A 24,534-nucleotide genomic window follows, 5' to 3' on the forward strand; every position below is an offset into this window, starting at 1 on the left:
TAAAACTGTAGGCTTCTTTAGTATTAAAGACAAAGAAAAGTTTTGGATCAATTGTTTATCTTCAGCTTCTTCCACATAAAGTCTTCTGATTAGTACTGATACTTTCTCAGCCACAGATGAAGTTGTCTTCCTTAGTCTTGGTAGAATAACCTGTCAGTTTCTGGTGCTGCCCATTCAAACTTTTTCTTTTTTTTATGTGGAGCCATCATCATACTGGTCTTACTGGCAGAACCTAATTTCCTATCCACTCTCCACTTTTTTACATCGTTTACTCCTTAGAATGTTAGAAAATGCTTTTGAAATGTTAGAAAATGCTTTTGAAATGTTAGAAAATGCTTTTGAAATGTTAGCAATGCTTTTGAAAGCCTGAACCTTAAAAGTGACATGAAGACCTCCAGCAAAATTATTCCTTGTCATTACTTCGTATCAGAAGATTTGATTAATTTTATGTCTGTTTCACATGGATATTCAGTTCACTGGAAGATCCATGGTCATTGCTAGACTGGATCTGGAGGCTTTATACTCCCTTGCACAATGACAAACAATTCATTTTTAGCATTTGCATGAACTGCATTTACAGTTTGCTTTTCACCAGTGTATGAGAACATTCATGAATATCTCCTTCTTTTGAAAGGTTCGGGAACTGATTGATTTAGAAGGAGTCGTCAGAATGGGCAACTTCCTAATCTCTAGATAAAATTTTTCAGGATTGTAATAAAATGGTTGTCACTCACACATCATTCTCCTTAGTTACAGCATTTCAAAAAAGCTTCACAGAACAGCTGAGAATACACTTTTGAAACTAAGGATCTTGTCTCCTGGGAAAAGCATTGCAAGTGACTTAGGCTTTCTTAAGTGACTATTGGAGACATTTTTGTGTAAACCTGTTAGTATATACATATTCCAGGATTCTTGAACTTTCAAGCCCTTTTACCAAGTTAAAGTAAAAAAAATAAAAAAATAAAAAAAACATAAACAAAACCCACCACTCAAACCCATGCAAACCTCCTTTCCCGTCTCTCAAATTTTAATGGCAACAGAGGTGGCCTTTTTACTCAGGAATGTTGATTTAATTAGGTTTTCAATAAGTGCATGAATGAAGTACCTATGTTACTCTTTCCTTGTAAAATACTACTTGATTATGGGCTGTACGCTTCAAGCCCTGTCATGTGAGTTCTGTGCCTGTGTAGAGAAGAAGCAAGGTTTACTTCTGCAGAAATCATTCCCCAGTGAAACAATCAAACAAAAACAACAAAAAAACCCAAACCCAAACCAGCCCCAAAAGCACTGCCACTACCACCAAAATAGCAACAAGCAAACCACAAATCATTCCTGATTGTCCTCCACTGTTTGCATTCCTTATGCATGCAGTGAGAGCTACCTACTTATTTGCTATTTCAGTCACCTACTGCTGTTGTGTGAAAATTCATGTTTTGAATGTGGTCTTTAAGATATTACGCAGTTGGATCAGTTCAGAAGTGTTTGGCCAGCTTTTTACATTTGCTGTTCATCAATGATTCTTGTGTATGTTCCTTGTAAGAAAAAATATATAAACAAAAAAAATCTACTTCAAAGAAAAGTGAAATGGTTACTTCACAACAACAAATATTTTTACCTGTCAGATTTGTGATGTTATTGATCCATGCCATGGTAAAGGAACTGGGATGCTATTTGAGTAAATTGTCCCATAGCGTTCTTAACTGGAAATGCTGCACTTCAGTTTTTTAGCTCCAAAATGTGGAGTTAAGCATCCCCCAGTGCAGAATTGTGCAAATGATTGACTGGCTCAGAATGAGAGACTTTACCAGTAGGCACATTCTCTTACATTAAAGATAAAATTAATATACTTTTTTAAACAAACAACTTCAGTAACTATAAGTTAATGAACTTATATGACATCACATTTGCCATATAATGAAAAAAAGCTTAAACAGTTGAAAGAAGACAGTTAGTCTGCTCAGAATGCATAGAACAGTTACCCAGGCTTCCTTATTTCTATGCCTATAGGGGATAAATTTTGTTAGTATAATTAAGTGATAAGTGAATTACCTATGGCGTATAACTTAAAAGTAAGGAGGTTAATGGCTGATAAACCTTAAGGAGAGTTATGATACATAAAACTCTGTTTCAAAGGCAGTTCTAAAAAATAGCATTGTTTAAGAAGCTTTAAAGATAAGTGTGTGTAACTTTTGCTATCTAACCTCTGAGGTCTCCCAGCAGTTTTACTGCAGTGTTCTTCCTTACCTGCCATACTTCTACAGTCCTGCAAGAGAGGAGTAATTGGTGTACCCATCTGTGTTGGGATGATGATTTTTGTGATTAAGGGAGCCTTAAAAATGGGATGGAAATGTAAGAAACCTGTTCTTAAGTTGTGTCCTCAACCTGACAACGCATGAGTAATTTCATGCACATGGCACGTTTTAAATTTGGTCAAGTTTCTGTGTATGTTCATCTTCGAGTGACTTCTTAAAGGGACATGAATGTTTACAAAGGTGGCTGCCAGTGGCTTAAGATGTATTGTAGTCTTCACTACAATGGGTAACAGCTTCTTGAGGTACAGTTGAAAAGTTTTTGTATTTTCTGACTCCCCTTTCTTCTTTATGGGGAGTTATAAAAAAAACCCCTCAGAATATCCAATAAAAAAATCTCAAATAAGAATGTCCAATAGACTAGTGACCAAGTTGACAAATCATCAGTAAAATGAATTTCCAGGACCAGATGGTGAAACAGAATTCATAAAAGAAGCAATTATTTACAGTAATAGTCTTTAGCCTGGAAAAGAATGCCCTGAGGGAGAAGCTCTCCTAGAAATCTGTGAAGTATGCCATGGCTGCAGCCATAGAGTATTTGCCAGCCCTGGTATATGAAGAAGTAGGTGGCAGCAATGAGTTGAACACAGGTTCAAAACTCATTGAACAAACTCAAAACAAGAGGGAATGCTTCTTTGTTATGCAGTAAGCTGTGGAAATTCTTGCAGCAAAGCACATATGCAAAAAAGATGTTTGTGGATAAAGCTTAGACAAATTCATGGAGATAAAACAGTTGTCATGGACCATTATAGAGAAAAAGCCTGCAACTATAAAACAGAGATTAGAGTGATGTGTAGAGTTTGCCAGTTCAAACTGAATGTTATAAATAGAAGTCACAAGAAACCAAAATAAAATGTAGGGACTAGACAACATTTGAGTCATAGTATATCTGATGCATACTCTTTCCAAGTGCATTTGTATTTTGCTTGGTTTACTTCTCCTTTTTCTCCTAAAAAGCATTGCTTTTTAGGTTGTATCCATGAAGCCTTGCTTGTGTTTTGTGGTGTAAACTGGTTACCTGATGTTTGCCTGAGAACATAGTAAAATGTTTCATTTAGTTGTTAGATAAATTAAAAGGCAATTTAAGAGTTGAAATGCCTGCATACTTCAGCTTGGAACACATTATTTGAGAAAATCTGACGTGTGGCTGAATTTTTATGCCCATTTTAGAAGGACTATGACAGTCTTTCAGGGAAAAAAGAATTCAAAGCTAAGTAGCAACTGTAGTTAGAAGGGACAAACTGCAAATAGAGCTTTGGTTGAAAATGTTGTTTTTCCAGCATTTGCTACCAATTCAAGCTACAGTATATGTTTTGTGAATAGTGGTTTAGCACTTTTAGCACATTCTGCAAACTAATTATCTACACATCCAAAGTGCCAAATGAATGAAAAGCTAATGTTTCATACAGCACCTTTCAGTAATTACAGTTATGCAGAAAAGCATTTAGTCTCTTTGTAAAGAAGTATTTAAAATAGCCCTATTTCCCTTTCATTTTGTTGCAGAAGAATTTTACTGTCTGACTTTCTTTTGCATAAAAATAGTGCAATTTAGAATACATTGAAAAAAGATTAGATAAATATGAAATGTTTTCTCCCAGTAGTAATTTTCTCAAGCATTACCTTGAATTTCTTTATAAAACTTTGAATTTTTTAACAACACTGAAGCCTTCATTAAAGGAACCTTTAAATGCTTTGAATTGTGAAAGGGTGGAAGCATCTCAATAAATAAAAGAAAAAATTGCAAAGTAAAATAAGGGTCAGATATGAATGTCAAAACCAAGAACTGTCTTATACTATTTCTGTAGCTTGTCATTTAGTCAAAAATGTTTTACAGGAAGTAGTAATTCTATTACAGTGTGTCTTATTCAGTTCAGTTGAAGACCTACATTTCTGAACTTAGTGAAATCACAATACAAAATGTAAATGGTCATTATTCATAATTGCAATATGCTAAATGCTTATGCAGTCACTACTCAAAAGCTCTTTTGTCAGCTTTTTTTCTGCAAGTATGAGTTCTTATTGAAGACTACTTCATTAGCCCTGCCAGGCAGTAATACAACGGAGCCTCTGTCACACTCTGCGTGGAGCTTTTACTTCCTCTCTTGATCTTTTGCTTTGCAGATTTTAAAACTAGAGTGGATCATTACTGTTCTCTGATTTAAATGGTCATAAATTGGCATGCAGCAAGGCAGCTAACTTTTGATTGAAACTGACAGAGGCCTTAAGTATAGATCACTTATAACATAGAATTTTAACACGATGATAGAAGCTGTCCTCTCCCTTGGTGAGTGCTTCCAGCAAGTGCTGATGACACTCAGCTATGTGGTACAGTCAACATGCTGGAGGGAAGGGATGCATTCAAAGGGACCTTGACATTCTTGAGAGGTGGGCCAACACAAACCTCATGAAGTTCAGCAAAGTGAAGTGCAAGGTCCTACACCTGCGTCAGAGCAATCCCAGGCACAGCTACAAGTTGGGTGTAATTGTGAAGACGTTTTGGTTTAATTTTTAATTCCTTTGAATCTTTTTTGAAATGCATGCTGTTTACGAGCTATTAATGTTGTTATCCTGTTGTGCAAAAGTTCCTGTAATTCAAAAACTATTCTTAGCTAGATTTAAAATAGGTGGGGTTTTTGGTGGGTTGGGGGTTTTGGGGGCTGTTTGGTTTGGTTTGTTTTTTTTTTTCATAAACTAAGGAGAAAAACAAAACCCTCTTAACTGCTTAAGAAAGTTCCTAACTACCAGTGCAGTACCAGTTTTTGCTTGACTTCTGGGAGAAGTAAAGTTGTTTGCTGCTCTTTCCTATTAGTTTCTAACTCTCCTTATAGCATACTAAAAAAACCTTAGACTAATTGTGAGTTTATTTTCATTGAGAGTAGTCCCTTATAATGAGCATTAGATATTTTGTACTTATTAATTTATTTATTTATTGCATTTACCATCTTGCTTTCCCAGACAGTGAAATTTTCTTCCTAAAACTAAACAGTCTGGTAAGCAGAATCAGATTTGATCCATAAACTTGGGGAATGCCCCACCTAGTGGATGATCACTAACTCATTTTCTCATTGCTCCAGTTCAGACAGGAGACTTAAGGTTATTTTTGATTACATACTAACCATGTTTACTGTCAGCTCAGGAAATTGAATAAAAAGCTGGATTTTCTTTTGCCCTTTTCTTGCGGAGGTGGTGGTGGCAGAGGAAGGGAAGTATCTCAACAGAACAATTTTCTGTCTGGGTGAAGAAAAACACCTTTCTTTAATATGAGTCTCACCTTCCTCTTGTACAAGAACAGATGCAGTGAGCTTTAAAACAGGACAGCAAAATGGAGGGAGTGGAAGCCTATCTGCTTGTGTCTGAGATCCTTGTGCTTTTGAAGGCAGACTAGGGGATACGAGTTATACCCCACTGTGCACAGAAATTATTAATTGGGAAGAGAGGGATGAGGTAATATGTTGCTTTGCCCTTCCTGTTCCTGTGTCCTATAATGTCCATATACATCCTCCTGTGGGTAAAAAAAATTGTCAAAGGCAAATTTTTTGTTCCCTCAAAGTTAAATTTCTCATCTTTCTGTCCTGCTTTTGGTGTTGGTGTTTGAGTTGTATGTAATGAATTCTATTTCTTCTGTATTATAAGAATTTATCTGTGATTTCTTATAAATTTATTACTGAAAGAGGACTGGATACACAGTGCATAAGAATAAACAAGAGTTTGTTTGGAGTAGACACTACATTCTATAAATTAAATCAAATGCTGAGGAATCACGCATCTTTTGGAGAGGCTTAAGCGTACAGCTAATGTCCAAATGATAAAAGCAATGCCTGTAGACGTGTAAAATACTACTTTTGAACATCATAAAAAGAGGAGACAGAAACAAGAATCTTTTGCAGCCATATTCTAGTTCACAGAGTTTCCCTGAAGTTACTGCTTGTTTGCTAAATTCCAAACAGGGAAAAAGAAATGTGTGAAGTTAAGCTGACAATTTGAAGTAAATTGTTTTTAATTCTTACTTCATGGCTACATCCTGTCTTTTGATGTGGGTTGTTATGGACATGCCAAGTGTTACAACCTTATGTTTCTGTAGGCTGAGTCTTGGTTGCTTTTTCTCTTTTCTCCCCCTCCCTTTAATTTCTTTTTTTTTCCCTAAGAATGAATAAGATTAGAGTTGGTTTTTGCTGCTGCTACCTTCATTAACCTTGGCATTTCTATAAATAGAACACCATGCTAAATAAATACAAATGCAAGATTTGCTGATGGCATACCAGTGTAATGTGTTGCTTGCTTTTGCCACATGATGTAAAAGCACATAAGCAATATATTTAAGGTATCATCAATGAATCTTGGAGTCAGTTATATAGTCGATGTTACAGTCTGAAAACAAATTTTCTGAAGAACACAATTCTACCCATTCCTGGTGTTAGAATCAGCACAGGGAGGCTGACATTGGTTATTCTGTTCAGAAGTACCTCCTGAATTCAAAGGTTGCCCCCACAGTACATTGCGTTATTTTCATCTCGTATTCTGACATTGCTTCGTCTGCATAGCTTATGTCCATAACCTGTACATTATGATTTTTTCCTTATGCTTGAGTGATTAATTTCTTTAATAATCATTTTGTGCAACAGAACTGGTGTCACTTGTTACAGCTTATATAAAATACATGGAAAAACTCAATAATATTGAGTATATGAAACTACCACAGTAGAATATTACTTTTATATAAAAAGTTCTTTAAATAGGCTGTATTACATTTTTAAGAGTTCGACTTCCTTTCTGTCTTGTTCTTTATATTCAGTTTTCTTTTATGATGTCCATTGAGAAATGCAAAATGACATAGCTCACTATGCTCACAGTATTTAATATCAAAGTAGAGGAATAAGTTCTACACTGTACTCTTCCTCTTCACTGTTCAAAAGCTTATGAAACAGCCTGTAGAAATAAAAACCCTTAAAACTGTCGTCATAAATTCCTGGCTGTTAGGAGAGGAATTTGGTTAAATTTCTTGCCCAGATTGAAATATACTGAAGTATAAATCTAGAATATGGTTTTTTTTCTTGTTTTTTCCCAGGCCTTCAGTCTTGGGCAGGCTTAGAAAGGTATTAATTTATACCTAGTTAGGCTTATAGTGAGTTAATTTGTGCAGACTGCAGGACCGTCATTCTCTACGCATTCATTAGAAGTTGTACTTCCCTTAGTCCAAGATGGAGTTCATTTTCTGGAGACAAAATAAGTATGGGTGAAGGAGTGGTAACTTCAGGAAATATGAAGAAATAACTGTCTTCCTACCACCTTGTTAGTGAGTTTTGCTCAGGCTTCATAGTTTTGTATCCTTTTTGCCAATATAGAAGGGTTTATTTTGACAAAAAAAAAAACCAAAACAAAAACCCTCACCAAACCATAATCATGGCAGTCTATCAATAGTGTAGTTCAGTAGGGCTACTGCCATTAAATGAGTTATAGCTTAATGTATTGGGTGGGGAGGAGGGAGGAAAAGTAGCCCTTACTCTTGGAACAGATGAGCAACATTTGTTCTTATGCTAAATTAAAATAAAAATCACAACAATTCGTGCCTGAGTTTCTTTGAGACTCTCAAGATTAAAACAAAAGTCTTCAGTTGTCTCTTCTGCATGACAGTGAAGCTGTATGATAGTGAAGGACTCAAAACTGAAATACTGCTTTGCAAAAAAAAAAAAAAAAGGAATAAATGGATCTTTTTCTTTTATATCCTATGACATGGTTTGTTTTTCTGACCTTTGTCCTGATCTTGATGTGTCCCAAGATCAAATCAAGGCTTTATATCCAGTAGTCAGCACCAGTTTATGCTTTCTTGGTTTGTGGGGACATGGAGGAAGGGGGAGAAGTGAAACTGTCCAAGCTGCCTGCCTACACACACAGCGCTTCCTTACGCAGTAGTGTTGCACTCCCCTTCATGGAGGTGCCCTGCCTCACTAGAAAGTAAACATGTATGCATGCTTGTGGAACAAGTCACCTCCCCTTCATGCAATTTAGAGACAATAATATACCATAATGAGAAAATTGGAGTGGGGAACAGGAGGGTCTAGGGAAGAAGTTACTTTTGACCTTAAAGTTAGTTTTCTTTCTAGGGTGAAAAATAGTACCACCTTATGTCACATAAAAATCTAGTATGTTTTGGTAAACCTGAGAGGGCAGTTTTCAGTACACTTGAATTCCTGGCTGTACTACATCACCATTGAAGTGTTTACACAAACTTGCAGTTATAATCCTGGTTATAAATTTTACTGAATTGTGTAGTCGGAGTAGAATATGAAAATAAAATATCGGCCATCATGGACAAATTCCATTACTACTAAAGCAGAACTGAAAATATTTTTGGGCGTTTTGTTTGTTTGGGGTTTTTTTTAAGAAGCACAATGTTTCTAAAATTAGCAGGTAGCTGTGTTGTATGGCAAATCTAATGCATAAGCACTAGATTTAAGAAAGCTGTTGGCTCACTTCTGTTTTTATTGGAGCTCATCACAAGCCTGTAGGCTGTAAGAGAAGCAGAGGTTGCAAATATGGAGTATTTCTTTACAATTATTTCATAAGTATCCTCAAAGACAAGTGATACTATGCTATATTGATTTTGCTTGCCTTCTTTTTGCTAGATGGCACTTAAAAAATACTGCTATATATAGTTTTTTGGCAAACTAATTTGTTTTTTACCTGCTAAGAGGAATGCCACTTTCATCTCCCAGCATGCTTCTAACTCTGCTTGCACACACAGGGGGACAAGTTTTATATTTTACTGTAGTAAATGAACAATTGTAATACTTGATATTGGTGAGGAATAAAAAGTATTCTAGCTGGGCACGACAGAGTTCTTTCTTTTTGTTTGGAAAATGCATATCACCCAAGCCAGGACTGAAGCCTGTTTTGTCCCTCCTGTTTAAATTAGACCACCTTTCCAGTAAACTGTTACCTTGTAAATTAAAAATGAAAGCAATGTAAGCTGTATTCCTTGTGCTCTCAGAGCTTTTTTGGCATGAGAAATAATTGGTAACATATTTAATGCCTTTTTGTAAACTTCATACAGGCGCACATCTATTCTTTGGGTACAACGATGAAAGCAGTGATAGAATATACATTAGAACCTGAGACAGAATCAGAATTTGGACAGGATCTACATACTCTACTGGAACAAATGCAAGAAGAGAATCCTGAAAATAGGCCAGATATTGAGGTAAAACAGCTTTACATAATTTCCTGTTCAAAATAAGATTTCTGTATGTGTGCTCATTAATAAACAGATGGTCTTTAATATACTCAAATTTTATAAGAAAGCTGAAGTTTTCCCAGACTCAAAAGAAATTGTTTCTTGCCACTCTAAGGGAGTGGTAACCTGAAGAACAGATGTAGATATTCTACGGTGATGTGACTTTTGAAGAACATTGGGCGAATACACTTGTGGATCTAAATTTTCTTATTAACTGTTTCTTCCCATTTAATGTTTAGTTTAGAGAGTGAAAGCCATTAGAAGTAATAGATATCACAGGAATTATGCTGTGAAATACCTTTAGTTTTCATAAAGAATTTGAAGATATAAAGAATTTTTCAAGATAACATGTTATTTGGTATTAATGTGTGAAAATTTAGCTTTAATCTGTTGTTTTGCAGACTTTCAGACTGTAGCCAGAGAGTAACAGTTGTTCAAATACAGCTTTACATGGATTCAGTTCATCTACTTCTGTGTAGTGCTGTGTACTTTTTTTTTTTCCCCTTCTGAGCTGATTGTGTGTATTTTAAATGCTGTAGCACCTATAATCAATCCTTCACGTAAAGGGTGCTGCAGAAGAAGAATTAATAGATTCATTTTTATAAAGCAGATATTGGCTCCCTGGCTGGGGACTACCCAGGCAGGAAACTTTTCCTGGCACAGAGCCTTCTTGATCATCTCTCCTGTATTTCTTTTTGTTCACCTTCAAGCATAATCGGGAAAGGAATTGTACAGTACTCCGTATCCATCTCCGTTTGGTCTGTAGTCAGAGAAAGCTATTGCTGACTACTCACATCAGCCCAAGAATAGAGGGGATCAAGGATGGTCTAGGGTAATATACGAAGGTTGCTTTGTGACCATATGAAAAGATTATTTTAATTCTTTGGGGGGGGGGGGAATGACCAAAAAAAAAAAACAAACCACCCCACCAAAAAGAACCACAACAACAACAAAACAAACCAAAAAAAAAAAAAAGGAAAAAAAACCCAAAACAAATAAACAAACAACACAGCACTGCCCCTCCCACCCCAGAAAAAAATGTCTCAAGTTTTTCCTGCCCTTCCTCAATCTGGTATGTGAACAACGGAGCCGGTATCTTCCTTCCACTCACAACTGCAGAAGAGCAGTTAAGCGGGCTAATGGGGAAGTAAGAGCAGCTCATCAGAGCTGTATGAGGTCCCATCAGTGTTTATTTAGGAACAGTTACTGAGGAAACAGTGGGATGCAGCTCTCTTTCACTTCCTTCCCTAAGTGACAGGTTTTCAAATGTGTGAATGCCTGTAGGTAATTGTGTGTGAGACCAGTGCTAATGCCATTGAATGATACTCAGGCTACATTTTAGAGCTATGAAATAATGTTTCTTTTTGGGATTTGATAATGATTGCTTTCTCTAATTGGTAACAGTGTATTCCAGATATTTGTATTTTGAAGTTCTTAAAAGATTCAGGATATACTTATAATGTAATTTTGGTAATAAAAACAGTTATTATCCTGCATATATCACTTAAAATGAATCACTGGCTGTGTAAAAAATAATCCACACTCTAGATTTCTGTGGTTTCATGATGCTATTCATATATATTAATTTTATCAGTTGTTCTTAGTGTTCTGACTGTAAGCTAGAACTTGAAATGTATTAAATAATTTCATGATAGCCTGTGGTAAAAATGAGAAATTAATTCAATGACATAATAGAAACACACAGTATAATGAACAGCGCACAAAAAACCTCCAATATAACATCATATAAATTCAGATGTACTGTGTGAGTTAACATGATTGACTTTAGTCAAAACTTACAAATTATTAATAATTAAGTATTTAACACTAATTTTCTGTAGAGCATTTTGTCATTATGTGAAGAAAAACTGAAGGTTGCTTCATCAAGTAATATTTGTCGAAGCCTGTCTGCTGTTGGAAGAAGAGTTCTTTCAATTGAATCATTTGGTGCTTCCCAAGGTAACCTTAAAATATATTTAGTGTAGAACTTTAGATTGCCTGACATATGTAATGATTTTTAAAATACTGTGTTTGTGTACTTTCTCTTATAGGTTCCTTTCTAAATATCAAAAAGTCATTATTAATTATTTGTGGATTGGGGGTGGGGAGCAGCAAAAGTACAATTCTTAATGAACATAATTAATATATTTTGTGTCCTTTTATGATTAAAAGTGACTTGTCCAGAAGTAAATAATTTGTGTAACATACTAAAGATATGTAACAGTAGTAGCAGAAAAAGCAATATAAATATTTTTTAGGAAAGATTAGAAGGTTTAAATATGCATTTAATACAAGCATCTGTTTTTGCATCTAGATATCTGTGATAACATGTGGAAGGGAAGAATGTGTCAGAGAAGTTTGGGATCTAAATTGCATTCAAATGAGAAAAACAACATAGCAGGTGATTTGTCTGCAGTAGAAGATGTGACAGCTACCTGTCATAAGGATTCTTCTATAGTTACTATGGTGACTGGCAGAGAAAGAGGTTTAAAGGAAATGCAAATTGATCTGGATAACGAGAAAACTCAACATTCTCAACTTGCAACTCAAACTAAAGAGAGCAAAGAAGAGGACAAACATGCAGTGTATACTGACAGTTTTGCTAGTGTTGCATTGGATATAAAATCTTGTGTTACTGACCTGGAGAGAGATGGCATTTTTAAGAAAGGCTCTTTGAGAAAAATTAAAACCTTTCCAAAGCTACCAATGGAACCTGCAGATACGAATAACTTTTTTACTTCTGTAACCAATAGAGGACCGCTACCTAGGAAAAATCACTTGCTAACACAAGAGTCACTACCTCTAGACAATAATAATGAGGTTGCTTTTGCAAAGGGAGATCTGAATTCATTTGCTGTAAGTAGTCCACCAAAAATAGAACCAACGAATCACCAGGTTAATGATCTTCATTTAGAAGCTCCATGTGTATGCACACAGGTGTCTGGCATGAATCTAGAAGAACATAGGTTGCTTATTAATGGTAAAAAGATGGGGTTTGCTTCATCTGATCACAAAGATGACTGTTCTGATGCTACCTCTGAACTGCCAAATACAGCTAGTATGCTGAAAGGTCCAAATCAATCACTTGCTGGAGCAAAAATGCTAGACAATTACATGGCATTGGAAGACTATTCTGAAACTTTTCAAGGGTCAAATGAAAATTCTTTACCACATTTTAGCAAAATGGCATCAGTGTTAACAACAAAACCCAGTGGGAACAGATATGGATCAAACCTAATCAGGTCTCCAGAATTAAGCAACGGTGCGATGAGTGCAAACAATAATGAAGATAATCTTTGTGGAGGCAGAGGGTCAGAAATCAAAAATAATGAGCAGGTAGTAAAAATAAAGTCTTCATTATATAGTTGCTGTAGTCATTTATGTGGAGATGAAATGACTTAAATACTGTGTGATTTTATTTAAATTTTTTTCCCCCTCATCCCCTTTAGCATCCTGGAAAATTGAATTTTGCTAGTCTGCACACTTTTAGAGTTAATATTGGAAACATGGTGATCCTTTTTTCCCTCTTTAAAAGTAAAGTGCTGCAGAGAAAACTATGCTGTGCAAAATCAACTTTCATCCTAATTTTTTTTCTTACAAATGGAGCATACTTGCTAGTGTGTTAGAGGAGCATAAAAGTCGGTTACATTTGTAAGAGAACATTACCAAAGCATATGTAGGTTTTTAACTCTTTGTTACTGTCAGTGCATAAAGCCCACTGTGGGCATCCCAGGTGCTTATAAAAATTGCAGAGTTCCTGACTGTAAACATGACCTCATTGAAATCAATGGCAATATCCCATCTGCTTCAGGAGGTGGAAAGACTCCGCTTTTTTTTTTTTCTTTTTAATTGATGTGTACATTTAAGTTTTTTGAAAACTGTACATATGTTATATCTGTTCTGTGTTCTTAAATTACCGCTTCTGTGTTTGTTATGTATATTTCATGATAGAATTCAAATATGTGCACAATATGATGGATATGTTGTCTCAAGTCTTTCACCTTTATAAATAGTCAAATACAAAGAAGGAGAGCTGATAATTAGTCTACTAGAATTTGTTGATAGGTAGTTGTAGTGTGGTCTCTGCTCAAGTTACATATTCTCAGGGTGGACAAGTTTGGTCTCTGACTAGATGGTTTTCTCTTGTGCCACACTCAAAGAGATGTAAACAAGCCATGTAATAGGAAAGCTGCTGGCTAAAAATGCATGTGGTTGATGCCAGCCTTGATGACAGTCCAGCCTTGCTGTGACTTGATAAAAATGAGCAGCACAAACTTCAAATATTTCATTTACAAAAATTATGAAGATACTGGGGTTTTTTTCCTTATTTGTTTACTGTCAACTCATCCTTGCCTAAAAGCCAGTCTTCCAGCCCTCCCATGCAGTGGCACCTAAGGTTATTTTCAGTCTGCATCCATACCTCTTTTCACCTTGCCTGAACACATCTACTGGAGTAGTAACCTAGGACTATCAGGTGTGTTCATCATAGCTAAAAAAAAAAAAAAAAAAATCAGTTCAACATTGAACATACTGTTTTAAATTATTTTTTTATCCCTTTCCTGTCTCTTCTCCTCTCAACAGCATGTACACTTACTGAACTCATAGTCCAGAAGTATAGTAAATATGGATAAGTACCACATGACATGGTTTTGCTGTCTGAGGGAGCTACTCACTGTATGCATGTTGAATCCTTTATTTAATTCTTAAATCCTGCAGGTGCATTCTTCAGACTCTGGGAAAAGATCCATGTACTGTAGACACTTTTTCTTTTCTCCCCTCTTCCTGCTCTGCACTATGCAGCCTAACATATTCAGAAGAGTCCCAAGTCTTCTGCTTTTCCTATGTCACTTGTTACCCTGGATTTACGTGAGCCTCTTCATTTAGTAGATGTACTTGTGTTTCTAACAAGGATCATAGTAATTTCAATCACTGACATCTTGTGAGAAAGCTTATTAGTAAACAGAAATGTAGATATGTCTTAGTATTCAAGCAACAGAAAAAACTGTCATTTGAAGTACAAGTCTTTTCTCTGAATTGAGTTTTTATGTTTTAATGCTAAACTCTATAAATCTAGGAGTTATCTTGCATGTTCATTTGTCATGGAGAAGATGGCTATCACACCACTATAAAACCCTACTGCAGCTGGTTTGGATTTTTGTTTTGTTTTGTGTTTGTGGTTTGGTTTGGTTTGGTTGTTTTGGGGGGGTTTAATTGCAGGAAATAAAGGTACCATACTTAAGTCACTCGCCTTGAGGTGGAAGTGGGCTTACTTAAGCTTCTGTGTGAACTAGAGAGGTGTGGTGTATAAACTGTCATCACTTAGGAACATAAATTGAGTGTAGTGATAGGGGTCCTTCTTTAGGTAGCAAAAAATCTGTTGAAATAAGACCTGTACTCTGTCCTTCCTGGATTACCAGGACAACAATTTTAAGTCTGGGTACATGAAGATACTTTTGAGAAAATAACCTTGCTCAGAATTAAAGTTTTCTAAAATTCTTGCATGATTTAAAAGATGTAAAAAATGTCCCATTTCCTTTTCCTGCAGCCACACTAGAGACTGGCACATGGAAAAGTGAACAAGAATGTGTTTTCAGGTTATTCTGCCATCCTTCTGAAATTCCCATCAACTGCTGCATCATCAATTTAAATAAAGTGGTTTTTTTCAGATTGAACAGAATTTCAGTCTAAGTAAGTAGGCTTCTTGGTAGAAGTGAGGTATGGCAGACTATTATAAGTTGTCTTACAGGAAAGGGGAGGGGTGTTAATGTTTTCAGCTTCTTTTTCTTCTTTTGGAAAACTAATTCCTCAGGCTTCTGAAACAGCAGTTTCTGCCTCTGTCTTACCTTCTGATAATTACAAAAATAAAGCCATACTGTGCTATCCCTTATGTAACTAATGTCTCTTTCAAGTTACCTTTCATTTCATTTCTCTGTGCCAGAATTTTACCAAATGCCTAAAAATATATGGGAGTTTTTTGGTTGTTTGTTTTGTTTTGTTTTTAAGAGGGTATAACTTCAGTCTGAGAGTTTTTTTCATTTACTGCAAAGGCACAAAAAGTGTGAAGCCCCAGCTAATGTGATTTTTATCTTCTGGGCTAAATAAAAAACCCTTCAGATTTACAGTGCTGCTCTTTCACTCCTTTTCTATAACAGATAAGCATGATTGCAGCAAATAGAGCTCTTGAAATAGTACCACTAGCATCTCTTTAAATATTTCTTGTTCTTTAGAGAAATGCAATACCAGTCCCATCCGGTTGAAGATCAACCTTGTCTGCTCTGGTGAACAGACAGTTTTTCTTGCCTGTCAATACTTCTCCAGTGGATAGTATTTTTCTAATACTCCAATACTGCTTCTTAATGTTGTGTGCTTTACTGCTAGTAAGCATTACTAAAAGTACTTGCTTGCTTGTCTGGCTACTGCAATGTATCTTGTGAGGGTTTTCCTAGTAATTTTTATAGTTTTGCATGCATAAATAAATATTTTTCACTTCAAGTTTGAGTGGGGATCTTTTATTTCTCTAACCAATTTCATTCCAATTAGGTTGTCTCATCTCTAATGCTTTTAAATGTTTATCTGTAATTCAAATGCTATGGCCTTTACATGAGAAGGGTTAATGGGAACCTGGCATATACACATTTATTTTCTGTTGGTTATTCATGTACAATCAAGCATGAGAGAAGTGAAAAGCCATGCAGCTAGAGAATGACACTTGAACACTGGGGAAACAACACTTGAAAGAAAGAAGTTTTCAATTCCCAGAACAGTATTTATTAAAAAAAGAAAAATGATAAATCTTGCTTGCTTTGGCTGTTTAAAGCATGCCAGCATTATTTTCTTAGAATATAGTGCATTGTCATAGTCTGAATATATAAAACTTTTATTAAAAAACTTTGATTTTACAATTCTGGTACCCACAATGAAATAAAAGATTGTTAAATGATCTGAAGAACTAAACCCCACTTTTGTTGGGGAAAAAAAAAAACCAACAAAACACCACCAAAAAAAAACCCAAACAAAACAAGTGAGGCTTAAAAAGTGGTCTTTTGGGCATAAAATAAAATGTCACCAGTTTGTAGCTATAGGCAATAATGTCATTTGGCTTTTTCATAATTTATTGTCAAAACTGCTGTAAAAAAACTTTCTTACTTAAAACTGGGTTATAAAATTTCTGTTATGTAAAGGTCAGTTTAAGTACACAGAAAAAAAATCAGGAAGAGGCACTGGATTATATTATTATTATTATTTTGCAATTCCACTGGTTCTAATATATTAATAAATGTTTGAATGTCAGTATTAAGACAACTTTAATGCTTTAAATGAAGTGGATTTGAGGCATTATGGATGCTGAACAATTGTCTTGAGCTTGCTTTGCTAAAATGTCTGAACAGATGGTTAATGAGTAATGCATGCTACATGTGTTTGACTGAAAAAATTTAATCATATGTTTTCCAGTGTTTCAGTTTGTTGGGGTTTTTTGTTGGGGTGGGTTTTTTTTCTTGGTGGTTGAGAGGTTTTTTTTGAAGTTGTAGGGAATAGTAATAGCTGTGCATCAGAGAACTGCATGTAGAAAAAAAACCAAACATAACCAAACATCAGGCATGCCTAAGTAAGAACATTTTACACTTAAGTGTTTACCAGAACATAAAGAGGTTCAGCGGGATTTGAATGTGCACTGCGTTAAATACTTCTGAGGTTTGAGGCTTAAATAAAAGCTGCCTCATAACCTGAAGTTGAAAAGTGTATCATTTTTCCTGTGGAAACTATTTTAACCAGACTGCACACATTTTTCATCACAGCTGTAAATGCATGATGAAACGTGTCTTATCACGCACCTCTAACTTTTATGAAGTGTTAGGACAAATCCCCAGCAGGTCTGAACCCTCAGTCTTCAGATGAAGTCTTTCAGAATTCTCTTTCTGATGTAGGAAGGTGACCAGTTTCAATAATTAGAACACTAGAATTACCTTCTTGTGTTGTTTTTTGGTTCAGATTTTTATGTGCGGGTTTTGGGTTTGGTTTGGTTTTTTGTTGTTTTTGTTGTTTTTTGTTTGGCTGTTTTTGGGGAGGGGACTGTGGATTTTTTTAGTTTGGGGTTTTTGGTTGGTTTTGCATTTTGTTTCATTTTCAAGAATGAATATAATCTTTTGGTATGGTCAAGTTTGGAAGAGACTTGAATTATAATAAGAGTTAATGCCAATGCAGTTAACTATTAGTATCACAGGAGAAACAGCTAGCTAGCAATATTAATGTTTGAAGCTCATTCTTCTTTAGGATGCTTGCCAGAGGGAAACAATGAGGGTATACATTTAAATAAAGTTCACCAACCTGTAACTACATTCTTTTTTTTTCCTGACTCAGGTTAATTTGGCCATCCTGTGGATGGCAGTGATTCTCACTTCTGCAAAGATTTGCTTTTCCTGCATCATTTTTTTCTTCTGAAACAGACTTTTTCTGGTGCTTTTTCATCTTCTATTTTATTATCTGTCATTGACACTTCCTTTTTTCTTATCATAAACTTTTGCTGCTCCTCCTAGGGCTTGTTCCCACTTTTCTGCTGTGCTTAAATTTCTTTCTATCATTTCTTTCTTCCTCTAGAGAGCTTGGGTATCATCCCAGAAGTGATGGGAAATGCCTTTCAGCTTTCTGCCATACAACTAACTTCAGTCTCCAGTTTAATGAGAGGTGGTTCTTCCCCCTAGCTAGCCATTCATCACCTTGTCCTGAAGTGAGAGGTGATTTGTATATGGAATAGAGGAAGTCCATCTTTCTCTGCTGCACCTTTTAGAGCCTCTAGGAACATAAACTTCAAGAGGTGGTATTCTCTTTCAAGAACATATGTGGCAGTGGTGTGTACTTATTACAAAAACATTCCCGAATCCCAAAACCTTTGTAATGTTCAAGTCAGCCTGTAGAATTTCTGGTTTTGATTTCTCTCATGTCAGCTGTGCAGCATGAATTTGAAAATTTTTCTCTTTCTTTCATTGTAGAGTGTCTGTGAGCAGACACTTGCACATGAGAACTAGGGTGCTGTGGAGCGGGGAATGCAGCACTGGTCAGGGATAGTAATCAATCAAGTATAAGCTTTATCTTGATTATTCTCTAGACTAATTCTTCTGACTGTCTGCCCTTTTCCTTCCTGCTGTGGGATTGGTGTCTTTTTATCAGACAGTTCAAGAGCTTACCTGTCTAGATATAATGAAGGAGCACATTGATGAAAGAATTTTGCATGCCAGGATGCTGGTGATAGGAAAATTTGAGAATGAAGCTTAACCATATTACTTGACTTCAAATCTGTCTATGCTGAAGTTACTAATTTTTGTGATGTGCCACAATGGAGAGTAGGAGAATAAAAACACCAAACTAATTTTTATGTAAGTTGGAGGTAGGCAGAATCTAAAACATTTCAAGTAAATCAAAAGGTGTGTTTTGCACATCTTGTTAAAAATTATAGTTTATCTGGATCACCCTCAAGGGATATTTAAACAGTATGAGCCTGGAGTATTATGTTCCTTGAAAAGGTCTTCTGGTAAGAAGTACCAGAAAAGTTTCAGCTGCAGAAATGTGGTTCTTTTTCTCCTCCCCACAGATCACAAAGAAGCTATTTCTGTTTGTCAATCTTGAAAGTTAATGCAGTAGTCTGTTCATTATGTATTTTACAATAAAATCCAAATAGTGCTTCCCTGATGGGTGTTTCATAGCCAGGATAATGGAAAATTGACTGCATTAAATGGCAGTGAAGAGACTGATGTGCCAAATGTAATGATGAACTACCATTGTGTGTGAGAGAGTCCCTTAGTCTGCTTAGATTTTGCCAAGATTGATTGGAATATAAAGGTGTCTGTAAAAGCTACAGAACAGTCCAGAGGTTTTAATCTTTCTTTGTCTCCTGTGCTCCATTTTTGTTTTGTTGGTTTTGGTGGTTTTGTGTTTTTTTTTTTCCCTAGAGTTAATTCCAAGTCGCTTCTAGTAGGTTTTTTCCCCCTTGTGGCCAAAAGTTGACATTTACAGATAGTTTACAATCTTTGGGCTGCATACGCAACAGAAAATGTGTGGTGCTGTTTTAAAAAATAGTTGGATGTGTTGGTTCTAACCCAGATGTTTCTGCCTACTGTGGATCTTTTACTGTTCCTTTGGTTGGTGGAGATCGTAAGGTCCAACTGATGCCAAGAGCCCCTAATAGCAATAAGCTCTTCATTAACACAGCTTGATTGGGAAGGTGTCTGTACCATACTATCAAGTTCAAATTCTTATATTCACGTTCCCAAAAAAGAAATTGAAAAATTGATTCTCTGAAGAACAGTGAGTTTCCCTGGAGCAGGATCTGTTACATAAGTATATTATGCCAGGTATGAAAAGCTAAATTGGTAGCCAGAAAAACAAATTCTGTTGCTACAAATTGAGCAGCCAGTGATTAAAAGCAGAACAACATGCTTGGACTTCAAATAAACCAGTCATTAATTCTTTCAACATAGTTAACATCTTTCACAGAAGAGCAACAAATGTTGATGAGATCTTTAAGGTAAGACCTGTAATGAAACTGTCAGGGTAGATCAGGGTTCGAATGTGGAATTTTTTGTTGGTGGTGGTCACTTGGATTTTTATGTTTTTAAGTCTAGGTGTCATCTCTAATTAATTGTCATCTTTAACATCCTGAGAGTCTTTCCTTAGTATGACAAGAAAGAGCTTACAAACAGCTAATTTTTCCTGAAAGACTTATTCTGTCTGAAATTTCATTTGGATTCCACTTTTGTTACATGTTTAAGGAACTACTGGTTCATCCCTACAGCTAGGTAACTGTGCAATGCTTTTTCAATAAGAAGTAGTATATATATATAATACTTTCAGTAACATACAATACTAATATATATAATACTTTAAATAAGAAGTATTATTAGATCATTACTGGTAAGTGCAATAAATACCTCAATGCTTTTTAGGTGAGTGTGTTGTATATTAAGATTTGCTTTTTCATTGGATCGGTAAACTTTATTTGTGATAATTTTTAATAACTTGCTGCATCCTCACTCCTTTTATTTCAGTGCATCTCTCTAAAAATCCTGTTGTCCTGGTATGGTAAACCCCTGAAAGACTATGAACTCTGGGCATTATGTCATGAGTGTTTATGTACTCTGCAGACTTGTGGAGATTATCCAGGTATAGTCTTAATTATGTTAAAATATTTGCTTAGTTTTTCATGTTTAGTGTATTTTTTGTGTACAGAAAAATTAATAAGCAATGTTTCTAATGTCATTCTCTTAAATTGTGGGTTAGAGTTTTTACTCAATTTGGAGTTATCTTCCTTATATAGAGGAATGTCTTCTCTTTATTCTTTTGATGGGGAAACAAATCATTATGACTTCAAGCTGTGAAATAGATTTTGTGTTCAGGCATTTCAGGGATGGAGAAACTGTACTGTGACTGCTAAGCACTTGGGACTTGTAAGTTGAAAGCAGGAAGAAATTAGTGCTGTATATGTAAATGTAAAACTTCCTCTCTTGCCTGGATTCCTTTGTGACAAATGCTTCCTGATTTATTTTTGATAATACAGGGCTTCATTAGTTTAAAGCACCCAGGGTCTTGACATGACATTACTCCTTCGACATTCCCTATGCTTCAGTATGTAGGAGAATTATCAGAAGTCAACTTCAGAGAGAGCAATGGGGAACTGTCCTTTGGGAGAATTGGAGTGTGTTGTTTGTAACTTGGGAGAAGATCATCCTAAATTTCTACAGGCATTCTGAATGTTGGTTTAGCTTGTGCTAATAATCAGTCTGTAGCTGTTCTGATAAACAGACCAGAGGTTCTCACTGCCACCTCCTGCCTTTTCTTTTTCTTGATTTAAAAAGCCTACTATTGATGGTTTGGGCAAGGATGAGCTTGAAGTCTATGACTGAATATAAGCAATTGGATAGTGAGGCACAGAAAACTTACTGCATCCCTTTGGTTTTCAGCTTCAGCTGTTTTATTTTGTGTGATATAAAACTGTTAAAAAGGAAATTGGCCATAAATGGAGATTTCTGAGCACTTTACACAATGTTAGCCTTAAAATTAAGCATTTACATACCTTGCAACAGAAGGATTATTTCAGCCTTATAGCATGATGCTAGTGTTTGTGAAGGTTTCAAATAATTGCACATAATGACTCAGATTCTAATTTAATATGCCTAGCCAGCCTCTGTTACCATACTTACATGTGCCCAGAATATGCAAGTCTTCAAAATGCAAAAGACTGAGTTGTGATCTGCACCTTATCTAGTCTATAAAAGTGAACATAATGATACAAACCACTAAATGGAAGGCACCTTACATAAATTCCACATTTGACAAATAAAACTACCTCAAATCTGAATATTGTTTTCAGAATTAGAGCATTTGTGCTAGAGGATTCTCTGCCTGTTTTGAGAGTAATTGTGCATTGTGGAATGACTTACAGTGGTGTCACTACTTCTGTGCCCCACATACACCCATAAAGTGTTTTCACCATTCCTTTTGAATAATATTAACTAATTAAAGGTGAAGCTGATATCATATAAAAGGATATTTGTTAAAATATCTTTTGCTTTAACACTGGTAGAGTAAGATTGGTAGCTGATGAGTCATAGTTAAATGTATGAAATGTGGTACAAGCTGGATTATTTATGATTTGTTCACATAAACAGCCTTTTCCTAAAAATCCTTCCTTGATTGCACTTTTTTCATTATCCTAAGCAGGAAAGAGCTGGGTAAGAAAATATACCCTTCTCCATGTATTTTTTTAATTCAGTCCTGCTACAAAAGTTGCAGGAGGATTTATACCCTCTACTGAGACTTAATGTATTTCCTTTCCTCTTCACAGAAGATGTAGCCTACATGTTGCTCATAGGCACTTTTATGAACCTAGATGAGAATTCTCATGTTGCACTGTAATTTAGACTTGGTAAGCATGAACTGCTGCAGATTCAGGGCCAAAGGCATAACTCTTGAGAAACAAAGACAGAAGGCTCTCAGAGGAGCTGCCTCTGCAAAAATACAATTATAGAATCATAGAATAGTTAGGGTTGGAAAGGACCTGAAGATCATCAAGTTCCAACCCCCCTGCCGTGGGCAGGGATACCTCACACTAAACCATATCACCCAAGGCCTTGTCCAACCTGGTCTTCAACACTGCCAGGAATGGAGCATTCACAACCTCCCTGGGCAACCTATTCCAGTGCCTCACCACCCTAACAGGAAAGAATTTCCTCCTTACATCCAATCTAAACTTCCCCTGTTTAAGTTTTAACCCATTACCCCTTGTCCTATCACTACAGTCCCTAATGAAGAGTCCCTCCCCAGCATCTTATAGCCCCCCCTTCAGATACTTGAGGGCTGCTATGAGGTCTCCACGCAGCCTTCTCTTCTCCAGGCTGAACAGCCCCAACTTCCTCAGCCTGTCTTCATACGGGAGGTGCTCCAGTCCCTGATCATCCTCGTGGCCCTCCTCTGGTTCCAACAGTTCCATGACCTTTTTATATTGAGGACACCAGAACTGCACACAATATTCGAGGTGAGGTCTCACAAGAGCAGAGTAGAGGGGCAGGATCACCTCCTTCGACCTGCTGGTCACGCTCCTTTTGATGCAGCCCAGGATACGGTTGGCTTTCTGGGCTGCAAGCGCACACTGCTGGCTCATGTTCATTTTCTCATCAACCAACACCCCCAAGTCCTTCTCCTCAGGGCTGCTCTGAATCTCTTCTCTGCCCAACCTGCAGCTGTGCCTGGGATTGCTCTGACCCAGGTGTAGGACCTTGCACTTGGCATGGTTAAACTTCATGAGGTTGGCATCAGCCCACCTCACAAGTGTGTCAAGGTCCCTCTGGATGGCATTCCTTCCCTCCAGCCTATCAACCGAACCACACAGCTTGGTGTCGTTGGCAAACTTGCTGAGGGCTCACTCAATCCCCCTGTCCATGTCAGCAACAAAGATGTTGAACAAGACTGGTCCCAACACCGATCCCTGAGGGACACCACTCGTTACTGGTCTCCACCTGGACATTGAGCCATTGACCACAACTCTTTGTGTGTGGCCATCCAGCCAGTTCTTTATCCACCGAGTGGTCCATCCATCAAATTGATGTGTCTCCAATTTAGAGACAAGGATGTTGTGTGGGTCAGTGTCGAATGGTTTACACAAGTCCAGGTAGATGACATCAGCTGCTCTACCTCTGTCCATCAGTTCTGTAGCCCCATCATAGAAGGCTGCCAAATTGGTCAGGCAGAATTTGCCCTTAGTGAAGCCATGCTGGCTGTCACCAAGCACCTTGTTGATTTTCATGTGCCTCAGCATGCCTTCCAGGAGAATCTGCTTCAAGATTTTGCCAGGCACAGAAGTGAGACTGACTGGTCTGTAATTCCTCGGGTCATCCATTTTCCCAAATAACTTGTAAAGGTTTCTGTTTGGAGAAGCTTTGCTTTTCAAAACACATACTTCAGGTCCAGCTTAAATATTATTGAAGGTAGTAGGCAAGCCTGTATTTACATTAAGCATTGTGAGCAATTTAGTGGCTTTAGATGTATTGTATACAGATAACTACAAAAGCAAAAGAATTATTTCCTTTCTTTGTTATTTTAATTTTCTTAGGTGTCTTCAATTTATTATTTAATAAAAATATATTTTACTCTTAAGCTTCATCAATATATTATTTAATAGGTAATAATTTTAATGGTTAACCTAAGTTAATGAAAGAATCTATTCTACTACATTTATATGAAAACAATGTATTAGATGGTAGTCTACAAAGGCAGGACTACATTGCTAGCCAGTCAGCTTATTATGTTGAAACATGTTAAATTACAGTGTGCTTTGAAGACATAAAACAGGTAAATGTAGTCGTACAAGTTTTTCGTCACTGAAATTATATAACACAATTTCATGACCGTAATGTTAAGTTCTTGAGGACCTCAGATAATTTAAAATAGTTTTAGAAGTCAGTTATTTCTTTCCTAACTGTGGAAAATTTCAGGGCCTTGCAAATA

General features: G+C 36.4%; 1 protein-coding gene across 3 annotated transcripts in view; it reads left to right on the forward strand.

Moving 5' to 3' along the window:
* Window positions 1-24,534, forward strand: part of KNDC1 (kinase non-catalytic C-lobe domain containing 1) — a 68,617-nt gene that overhangs the window by 16,950 nt on the left and 27,133 nt on the right. For 2 of the 3 annotated variants that reach the window (XM_057402266.1, XM_057402267.1), the window contains exons 1-5: window positions 2,267-2,349; window positions 9,361-9,507; window positions 11,382-11,499; window positions 11,855-12,876; window positions 20,580-20,694. In XM_057402266.1, the coding sequence (XP_057258249.1) occupies window positions 9,388-9,507; window positions 11,382-11,499; window positions 11,855-12,876; window positions 20,580-20,694 (1,375 nt within the window). In that variant the 5' untranslated portion in view covers window positions 2,267-2,349; window positions 9,361-9,387. Of the gene's footprint in view, window positions 1-2,266; window positions 2,350-9,360; window positions 9,508-11,381; window positions 11,500-11,854; window positions 12,877-20,579; window positions 20,695-24,534 lie in introns of those variants that run through there. The other variant, XM_057402268.1, reaches the window with a different exon arrangement.

Source organism: Pezoporus wallicus, unplaced genomic scaffold, assembly GCF_028554395.1.
Source record: "Pezoporus wallicus isolate ANWC-B61680 ecotype Strahan unplaced genomic scaffold, APGP_CSIRO_Pwel_v1 contig_6787, whole genome shotgun sequence".
NCBI classification, from domain to species: Eukaryota; Metazoa; Chordata; class Aves; order Psittaciformes; family Psittacidae; genus Pezoporus; species Pezoporus wallicus.